The 11,164-nt window shown below is 48.1% G+C and overlaps 1 protein-coding gene across 1 annotated transcript in view; it reads left to right on the top strand.

The window, feature by feature from the left end:
• Positions 1-9,836: 9,836 nt before the first annotated feature.
• Positions 9,837-11,164, top strand: part of LOC310860064 (PR domain zinc finger protein 5-like) — a gene marked incomplete at its 3' end in the record, with an annotated part of 135,220 nt that continues 133,892 nt past the window's right edge. The window contains 1 exon segment of the mRNA XM_083766826.1: positions 9,837-10,024. Coding sequence (XP_083622952.1) covers positions 9,926-10,024 — 99 coding nt within the window. The 5' untranslated portion in view covers positions 9,837-9,925.

Here is an 11,164-nt window from a genome sequence, read left to right as displayed (position 1 = left end):
ATAGGTCCTAATCAGCCAAAGGTATACAGGCCTGTTCTTTGGCCTGGTGGTGGTGGTGGTGGAAGGTCACTGGGTTTTGGACCTCTTTTAATTTCTGTCTGCTTCTCCGTGGCTTTTAACTCATTTAGACCCGGAGCACCCGATTCTACGAATGTCTTCTAAATCTAAAAAGAGAAATTATGGAGGGGGGAAGGAACTGGTCCTTCCACACCTGCCAAGGAAACTCCCTGCACTGTCGGGTGATAAGAAGTGACCTGCATGCTCACTCCTCAAGCATTTTGAAGGAAGCATGAGCTCAGTTCAAAGTCATACGACTTGTCACACACGTCACCGCAGTGAAATTTGTTCTCCGCATTTGACCCATATCTCTTGGAGCAGTGAGCCGCAGCCAAGGAGCGGTGAGCTGCAGCCAAGGAGCGGTGAGCTGCAGCCAAGGAGAGGTGAGCTGCAGCCATGAGGAGCGGTGAGCTGCAGCCAAGGAGAGGTGAGCTGCAGCCAAGGAGCGGTGAGCCGCAGCCAAGGAGCGGTGAGCTGCAGCCAAGGAGCGGTGAGCTGCAGCCAAGGAGCGGTAAGCTGCAGCCAAGGAGCAGGTGAGCTGCAGCCAAGGAGCGGTGAGCTGCAGCCAAGGAGAAGTGAGCTGCAGCCAAGGAGAGGTGAGCTGCAGCCAAGGAGCGGTGAGCTGCAGCCAAGGAGCGGTGAGCTGCAGCCAAGGAGCAGGTGAGCTGCAGCCAAGGAGCGGTGAGCCACAGCCAAGGAGCAGGTGAGCTGCAGCCAAGGAGCGGTGAGCTGCAGCCATTAAGGAGCGGTGAGCTGCAGCCAAGGAGCGGTGAGCTGCAGCAAGGAGAGGTGAGCTGCAGCCAAGGAGCGGTGAGCTGCAGCCAAGGAGCAGGTGAGCTGCAGCCAAGGAGCGGTGAGCTGCAGCCATTAAGGAGCGGTGAGCTGCAGCCAAGGAGCAGGTGAGCTGCAGCCAAGGAGCAGGTGAGCTGCAGCCAAGGAGCAGGTGAGCTGCAGCCAAGGAGAGGTGAGCTGCAGCCAAGGAGCGCTGAGCTGCAGCCATTAAGGAGCGGTGAGCTGCAGCCATTAAGGAGCGGTGAGCTGCAGCCATGCCGCACTCGGGAATCATTAAATGATTAGTAGATTTGGGGTATAGTTTGGGACTCTCCCAGGTTGGCAGAGGGAGAGTAGCGTTCTTCTAAATCCTTATGTTGCTATTATATATCGGTGGTCCTCAAACTTTTTCCCGTTCCCGGTTTGAATGGCTTAAAAACGGATGTCCTATACAAGAGGGCGCGAGAGAGAGAGTCCTCCAAAGAGCTGTCGCCGGTCTGAGCCATGAATTGTGAGCCAACTGAACTGACTGCATATGATGTGTGATGATGAGAGAAATGCACAACACATGTACGGCCGTGGTATTATTGGCGTGCTGCTGCCGTTAGAGTAGAGACTCAGATGAATGGTTCTCCAAGCAAGAGAGAATGAGAGAATACTGTAAGTCAGAGGGGGATCAGGTACAGGCGAGTCAGTGGCGTGCACAGATAGACACTAGGGGGTGCTAGAGCACCCCCTGCCCTTTTGGCAATTTTGCTCTTAAAAAAAATTTTAATAAAAAAAAGGAAAAAAAAAGAGAAAAAATATTTTGTAGTGTGTGGACCATGCGGTGACATTGATCAAATCTTGATAAAAAAAACGCTTCTACTATATTATTTAGGCCCCCACAATCTAAAACTATGTTTCTATGTCGCGCGTTTCTATGTCGCGCTATGAGCTGCTATTAGATCTGCTATTTTTCAATAGCTAAAGCACCAAAATGGTTTCCCGCCCCAAAATGCGCTGCAAAAAGGTGCCCCTTTTTTTCACTTGAGCACCTGCCCCTCTAAATGTCTGTGCACGCCACTGAGGCCCAGTCACCAACGACAACAGACCAAAACAAACAAAGTTTGTCTGGCCCGAGGCGACCGGCCACAGGTGCAGGGGGGGAAAATGAATGAACTGGAAAATGTGTTGTCGAAGCAGCAACAGAGCAAACAGAGCTTATATCAAGTCGTTCATCTTCAAGCAGGTGAAAGTCTGATTGAGATTAAAGTCTCTTTTTCCAAGAGTGATCCTGGCCAAAGAGAACAGCATGATCGCTGTAACAGCTACGAGTGTAATCACTCAGGGCCGGGTCTGGGGCAGACTCCAGGACACCAGGAGGCTGGACCTGGGGCAGACTCCAGAGGACACGAGGAGGCTGTATACATGGGGCAAAACAGAGGTGCAACGGTTCGTGTTTGCTTATTTAGCGCCTTTATCCAATGCGCTTTAAATAGATCGTGCATTACATACATTCACCCATTCACAGACACACATTTATATACACTGATGGCGGGGGAAACCATGCAAGGCAGCTGCAATACTGAATAGAATAGCATTATATAAGCAACCTGCACATGGGGAGCAATCAGGGGTTCAGACTTCAGAGTCTTGCTCCTCAATAAGGACACTTTGACGCCAACTCAGGGGCAGCCCGGGATGGAACTGGGAACCTTCCCGATTCCCAACTCTATACCCCTGAGTGATGGCCGCCCCGGGAACGCGCTTTGAGAGGTGTGGCGTATAGAACGAGGCCCATCAACATGTGATTCCAATTTGGGGATGATTGGATGTTCATGATAGCCTGTATGGTGATTAGGGCCGGGACTAATTGCGATTCATTTAGATTAATTAACTACAGAAGAATTAATCGCGATTAACTACAGATAAATTAATCGCACCTTTTTTTTCACCGCGGAAGGTTTCTCACTGGGCGCTTTTCTATAGTACTGAAAACTGGAAATAATAAAAAGTCACCCCATTTTGTGTTGCCTAGAACTGGAGGTCTGACAAAAAACAGTAACAATATGAAGTAAGTACAGTGTCACTGAGATGTACTTGTTACTGTTACTATTTTTTTTCCCAGACCCAACACAGAATGGGGTGACTTTTTATTATTATTTCCACAACAGGTATATTAATGAGAGTAAAATGTTGAAAATGAGTGGTATCCTGTAGTCACTATTCATTGATTCACTGGGATACCAAAAAACATTAAAAAAAAAGGTTTCTTGCTGTTCTCGGGTTGAATATTGATATGCGATTAAAATGCGATTAATCTAGATTAATTAATCGCAAAGCCTCTGATTAATTAGATTAATTTTTTTAATCGAGTCCCAGCTCTAATGGTGATACAGTATATAGGCATACAGCCTGTATGGTGATATACACTAGTATAGGCATACAGCCTGTATGGTGATACATACTGTATACAGTATAGGCATACAGCCTGTATGGTGATACATATACAGTATAGGCATACAGTCTAGAAACATTTAAATAAACTTACAGTTGTGCAAAGACACTTGATCAATAATACACATTACACAGACAGAATTGGAATTACATTTTCCCTGATTCACTGAGGTATGATATATACTTATTGTCATATTATGTTTATTCAGCTTTCAACATGATCACAATTTTTTACAAAAACAGCTGGTGCCATTAAAAACTATTTAATTGTTTTGGTGATTACAATATAAAACGTTAAATCTAAAATGCAACTGCCTATATGTAAAAATCCAATATCCTAAAACGCAAATCTTAAATCCACTGTCATTTTAACATACTGAACAGACTAATACAGATTATATTATCGGTCTAACTTCCGATAATCACGTACTCTCCAATGTATATAGTACAGTAGTATGCAAGTAGCAGTACATATAGCATACTGTATGTAGTGGTGAACTGCAGGGCTGAACCGAGACAAAGATTCAGCCCCGACGTTTTCGTGGAATTCGGCCCAGACTGGCCCACTGACCACAACCAGCGTGCAGATAGTTCTCGGGTCGAGGCCCGCATATGAATTATTGAAATACAAGCCACACAACACCACCACATGTACAGTACAACATAAACCATATACACAACCAACTGACAACCAAATTAACATTCGGCCCAGACAGACCGGCCCACCGTCCTGTGGCCAGTCCACCCCTGGTGAACTAGCTGCAGCGATTGTGCGCTATAGATGCAGTCCAAAGAACATACAATTAGTGCAGAGACATTAGTACCCCAAACACTCTGTGTGTGTGTGTGTGTGTGTGTGTGTGTGTGTGTGTGTGTGTGTGTGCGTGCGTGTGTGTGCGCGTGTGTGTGTGTGTGTGTGTGTGTGTGTGTGTGTGTGTGTAAAGGAAAGGTACTATGTTTACCCAGGGTAACTGGACTAAGGAAAGGGAAGGTACTATGTTTACCCAGGGTAACTGGACTAAGGAAAGGAAAGGTACTATGTTTACCCAGGGTAACTGGACTAAGGAAAGGAAACGTACTATGTTTACCCAGGGTAACTGGACTAAGGAAAGGAAAGGTACTATGTTTACCCTGCAGGGTAACTGGACTAAGGAAAGGAAAGGTACTATGTTTACCCAGGGTAACTGGACTAAGGAAAGGAAACGTACTATGTTTACCCAGGGTAACTGGACTAAGGAAAGGAAAGGTACTATGTTTACCCTGCAGGGTAACTGGACTAAGGAAAGGAAAGGTACTATGTTTACCCAGGGTAACTGGACTAAGGAAAGGAAAGGTACTATGTTTACCCAGGGTAACTGGACTAAGGAAAGGAAAGGTACTATGTTTACCCAGGGTAACTGGACTAAGGAAAGGAAACGTACTATGTTTACCCAGGGTAACTGGACTAAGGAAAGGAAAGGTACTATGTTTACCCAGGGTAACTGGACTAAGGAAAGGAAAGGTACTATGTTTACCCAGGGTAACTGGACTAAGGAAAGGAAAGGTACTATGTTTACCCAAGGTAACTGGACTAAGGAAAGGAAAGGTATACGTTTACCCAGGGTAACTGGACTAAGCTCAAGAACTTGTTTACAGCCAGGCCCTGCTCATAGAACATTTCATGGTAGGGGTTCAATGCCTTGCAAGGGCACTTCAGCGGTGGTAATTTTAACGTGCCGGTCCGGGGATACGAACTAGCAACCTTCCGATATCAAGACCGCTCCGCAAACTGTTCGGCCACCGCTGTGTTTGTGTGTGTGTGTGTTCTGTTGGTGAGTGAGTATTTACAGCTTATAGACCCATGCGGCAGCCTGCTCATTGTTCAGGCCATGGGACCAGATGGCCTTGGGGCGCTCAGGCTTTTGGCCTGTCCTGACCACAGTTGTACAAACAGTCCCATTGCTGGGGACGACGTGGTGATGAAGTGAGATATTACCGTGCGGTTGGATAATGAGGACAATGACGAGTGCCGGGGCGATAATTAGTTTATCACATACCACACATAGCCTTTTCACCAAAAAACAACTAGGACATTCCATTTGATCAACACTTTAGCCACTTAACTCTATAGTCTAGAACACTAAACAATTATGTTTTTGTGTTTTTGGTTTATTTTGCGCCCCAGAACCTCAAGTGTCTCCTCGGCTGGGGATGTTTTTACTACATCAGCGGAGGCAAAGTTCTGTGTTTGGTGGCTGCTGAGTTTCACCTGGTAAATAAATGGACCTGGTGCATTTATATAGCACCTTATATCTAAAGAACGACCAGCTCAGTGGCCTTGTGGGTAGAGTGTCCGCCCTGAGACTGGGAGGTCGGGGGTTCGATCCCTGGCCGGGTCATACCAAAGACTCCCTGCTTGGCACTCAACATCAAGGGTTGGATTGGGGGGTAAGTCCCTGTGACATACTAGCGTCATGTCCAAGGGTTTCAAGCTGCCTCATGGCTACAGAAACATGAGATAGGCTCCTGCCCCTATGGGCCTCATGGCTACAGAAACAGGAGACAGGCTCCTGCCCCTATGGGCCTCATGGCTACAGAAACAGGAGATAGGCTCCTGCCCTATGGGCCTCATGGCTACAGAAACAGGAGATAGGCTCCTGCCCCTATGGGCCTCATGGCTACAGAAACAGGAGATAGGCTCCTGCCCCTATGGGCCTCATGGCTACAGAAACAGGAGATAGGCTCCTGCCCTATGGGCCTCATTGCTACAGAAACCGGAGATAGGCTCCTGCCCTATGGGCCTCATGGCTACAGAAACAGGAGATAGGCTCCTGCCCCTATGGGCCTCATGGCTACAGAAACAGGAGATAGGCTCCTGCCCCTATGGGCCTCATGGCTACAGAAACAGGAGATAGGCTCCTGCCCTATGGGCCTCATGGCTACAGAAACAGGAGATAGGCTCCTGCCCCTATGGGCCTCATGGCTACAGAAACAGGAGATAGGCTCCTGCCCCTATGGGCCTCATGGCTACAGAAACAGGAGATAGGCTCCTGCCCCTATGGGCCTCATGGCTACAGAAACAGGAGATAGGCTCCTGCCCCTATGGGCCTCATGGCTACAGAAACAGGAGATAGGCTCCTGCCCCTATGGGCCTCATGGCTACAGAAACAGGAGATAGGCTCCTGCCCTATGGGCCTCATGGCTACAGAAACAGGAGATAGGCTCCTGCCCCTATGGGCCTCATGGCTACAGAAACAGGAGATAGGCTCCTGCCCCTATGGGCCTCATGGCTACAGAAACAGGATATAGGCTCCTGCCCTATGGGCCTCATGGCTACAGAAACAGGAGATAGGCTCCTGCCCTATGGGCCTCATCGCTACAGAAACATGAGACAGGCTCCTGCCCTATGGGCCTCATGGCTACAGAAACAGGAGACAGGCTCCTGCCCCTATGGGCCTCATGGCTACAGAAACAGGAGATAGGCTCCTGCCCCTATGGGCCTCATGGCTACAGAAACAGGAGATAGGCTCCTGCCCCTATGGGCCTCATGGCTACAGAAACAGGAGATAGGCTCCTGCCCTATGGGCCTCATGGCTACAGAAACAGGAGATAGGCTCCTGCCCCTATGGGCCTCATGGCTACAGAAACAGGAGATAGGCTCCTGCCCCTATGGGCCTCATGGCTACAGAAACAGGAGATAGGCTCCTGCCCCTATGGGCCTCATGGCTACAGAAACAGGAGATAGGCTCCTGCCCCTATGGGCCTCATGGCTACAGAAACAGGAGATAGGCTCCTGCCCTATGGGCCTCATGGCTACAGAAACAGGAGATAGGCTCCTGCCCTATGGGCCTCATGGCTACAGAAACAGGAGATAGGCTCCTGCCCCTATGGGCCTCATGGCTACAGAAACAGGAGATAGGCTCCTGCCCCTATGGGCCTCATGGCTACAGAAACAGGAGATAGGCTCCTGCCCCTATGGGCCTCATGGCTACAGAAACAGGAGATAGGCTCCTGCCCTATGGGCCTCATGGCTACAGAAACAGGAGATAGGCTCCTGCCCCTATGGGCCTCATGGCTACAGAAACAGGAGATAGGCTCCTGCCCTATGGGCCTCATGGCTACAGAAACAGGAGATAGGCTCCTGCCCCTATGGGCCTCATGGCTCGGCAAGGCTTACTGTATATCTAAAGAGCTATAGTGTGCATTACATTCAACCTGCTCATCAGGAGCAGTTAGGGGTTAAGAAGTGTTGACACCTCGTCACTCTTCTCCCTTCTGCCCCCCCCCCCCCCCCCCCCCCATTATAAATGCCTGAATTGCAAATTGTATGTGAACGTACTGTACGTATCAAAGAAAGACGCAGGGGTGGAAAGTACTGGTGTGCGTCATGTTGCTTTTTAGCCTACTAGCAATTTCCGTTGCTTAGTTTTTATTTATTAGTTCTTATTGGTCGCGTTCCTGTTCTCCCTTTGAGCTTCTTTGGTAGTGGGTACTGTATTTATGAGCATTGTATGTCTGTCCTGTTTTTTTTTGTTGTGTATTATTTGTTACTGGCAGAGCTGTGTCACTTATTTTGCCTCTTGTCTTGGCCAGTTCACACCGTGTAAAAGAGACTTCAGTCTCAATGTGGTTTTTACTGGTTAAATAAATAAAATAAGAAATGTTCACCAAGATGTATGCTGGAGCGTTGAGATGACGGGAGGGGTACAGTAATGGAGAGAAAACCCTGAACGATTCAGCAGACAGAAGAACACAACAGAGACACCACGATAAAATACTTGGAAAGAATTCACCCCCATTCCTCCAAAACATTTATAGTAGCGTAGCTACTTTTTTCCCCCCACAGTTCCTTGTGATCAAATTTAAATTAAGTGCTACCAGTGCATGCATATCTACCCAAGAGTCAGCTAGGGGCCACAGTATTTGAGTATACTTCCTGGAGTATGATAAAGAAGTAACTGTCTGGAGTTTGCATGTTCTCCCCGTGTCCCCATAGGGTAGGTATACCCTCACAAAACAACATGCAGTAATCCTGGTCTCTAAACTGCCTCCCCCTGGCCAGCCGGGGCGCCTGATGGAGGGGAAAGGAACTGGTCTCTAAACTGCCTCCCCCTGGCCAGCCGGGGCGCCTGATGGAGGGGAAAGGAACTGGTTGGAATAACGTGTTCCTTCCACGCGCTACGTCCAACCAGGGAAACTCCCCCCTGTCAGGTGTAAAGGAGCAACTTGGACACTCAGGCATGAAGGAAGCATGAGTTCAAGTCCGTTGCTCTCCCCTTGTCCCCCATATATGGGGACTAGGTTGGTGGAGGGTGTGTAGAGCCCAGGATCACATTAAATAATTGACACAGGGGTGAAAATGGGTTACAAAATCGTGGGATAAAAAATATAGTATGAAAAAAAAAACAGAAGTAACTGTAAAGTAACTGGCTCATATGGGCATCCCGCACTGACTCTGATATTATTTTAATGTTGTGTATCACTTAAACTAAAGGACCACTAAATCACTTTTCAACCTATCTTCATATAATTAGTCCTCACTAATGTTCATGATAAAATGCCACCATTTCTTCCTACTCAGTCTGTGTCTCATAGGAGGGCTGTGGGCAGTTCAGAAACCCGTCCACCAGTGATTGCCCACAGCCCTATATGAGACACAGACTGGTTTCTGAACTGCCCACAGCCCTCCTATGAGACACAGACTGGTTTCCGAACTGCCCACAGCCCTCCTATGAGACACAGACTGGTTTCTGAACTGCCCATAACCCTCCTATGAGACACAGACTGGTTTCTGAACTGCCCACAGCCCTCCTATGAGACACAGACTGGTTTCTGAACTGCCACAGCCCTCCTATGAGACGCAGACTGGTTTCTGAACTGCCCACAGCCCTCCTATGAGACACAGACTGGTTTCTGAACCGCCCACATCCCTCCTATGAGACAGACTGGTTTCTGAACCGCCCACAGCCCTCCCATGAGACACAGACTGGTTTCTGAACCGCCCACAGCCCTCCTATGAGACACAGACTGGTTTCTGAACCGCCCACAGCCCTCCTATGAGACACAGACTGGTATCTGAACTGCCCACAGCCCTCCTATGAGACACAGACTGGTTTCTTAACTGCCCACAGCCCTCCTATGAGACACAGACTGGTTTCTGAACTGCCCACAGCCCTCCTATGAGACACAGACTGGTTTCTGAACTGCCCACAGCCCTCCTATGAGACACAGACTGGTTTCTGAACTGCCCACAGCCCTCCTATGAGACACAGACCGAGCAGAGAAATAATGTGGCATTTTTTTTATCATGATTATTAGTGAGGACCAATTATATGAAAATGGGTTGAAAAGTGATGAATTGGAACAACAATAATACAATAACTAAGTTATTATTATGATGTTGTATTTATTATAAGCTGCAGTAGGACACAGGACAGTAGGAACTACATCCTTCCTGACTGTATTTCTGTGACCGAAAAAAGGTAGCCTCCGGTTACCAAACTTTGGGCCAATCAGAGCGCGGCATTCCAACGCCACGGCAGGAGCAACAGAAGTTCAACCTGGACAGAGAGGGAGAGAGAGAGAAAACATCCCCAAAAAACAACAAAGAAAGACAAACTTTGAATCATTTAATTCTCCGTGTCCACATGTCGCTGCTGCCGCCTCCGTCTCCACAGTAATGACCATGTTGGGCATGTACGTGCCAGACAGATTCTCTCTGAAGTCTTCCAAAGTCCAGGATGGGATCGGGCTGTACACAGCGAGGCGAGTCAAAAAGGTTCGTTCATACTTAGCTTTCCTCCTCACTGTAAGTTTAAGTCCCCGCGTTTAATGAAATTAAACACGACATTTTTAAACATTGCATTTAATTTGGTTTTGACGACGCGGTGCAGAACCCCCCCCCCCCCCAAAAGAAACCAGGCGTTTTGTGGTCGGCGTTTTTCACCCTGTCAAGAAGAATGTGTTCTTCTTCGCCGCTGTAAGCCGTGTCAGTCATGGAGGCTCTTCGACATAGTGTTCGCCCCTTCTCTCTCTGTGGTCCGCGCATCCTCATAAACGTTCGCGTGTCAAATATAAAGTTGCTTAGCCCGTGGCCACGGATGTCGCGGCCACGCACGGACCCTCGGCGGTACCCGCACATCCCGGATTGTTTGATAAAAAAGCACTTTAATCCGACCGGGTGGCCATTTTCCCCGTGGAGTTATGATGTATCGGGGTTGCAATACACTTCCCGGCCGATAGGGTCGCGCGGTTGAAAGCATGTGAAGGACATGGGGGAGAAAATGGCCACCGTTCGGATTAAAGTGCTATTTTATCGAACAACGGGGAACATACGGGTACTGCCGAAGGGCCGTGCATAATCATAACATCCCTAGCCATACTGTAAACACTGTATATTTTTTAAATATGACTGTTTAATGTAGAAGCACGGAGCTAAAAGGGGGAGAAAACGCACAGTATTCTGAAGATCCTCCAAAACAGGCCAGCAGCAGCCTGGGGCTCTCTCTCTCTCTCTCCTCGGTGACGTGAAGTGTGCCACGTAGATACATGCAGACTAGATACTGTATCCAGTTGTTTCACAACAATGTATCCAGTAGTACTCTGTCTGTCTGTAGCATCGCTCTGCTCGATACAATGTTACCGAGTTTAACACATCACAGACAAACACAAGAGTTCGATAGCCATCCTGTCACTATAAAGTGCTTTATTCTAATATGTTTTTGGACGTTGTAAGAGGTAGCAGAGTGGGCGTTCTGTAAGACAAAAAAAAAGTGTTAAACGCATTTCGTTGAGAGATATCTATAGTTGTGGATTCATTGCATGAGTTTATAAACGGAGTGGTTAGAGAGAGAGAGAGAGAGAGAGAGAGAGAGAGAGAGAGAGAGAGAGAGAGATGGTTGCTTCAATATGGAAAAGG

The sequence above is a fragment of the Protomyctophum parallelum genome (assembly GCF_964188405.1).
Source record: "Protomyctophum parallelum genome assembly, chromosome: 6".
Taxonomy (NCBI): Eukaryota; Metazoa; Chordata; class Actinopteri; order Myctophiformes; family Myctophidae; genus Protomyctophum; species Protomyctophum parallelum.
Note: the sequence above shows the minus strand (reverse complement) of the source record. Positions and strands in the feature narration are given on the sequence as shown.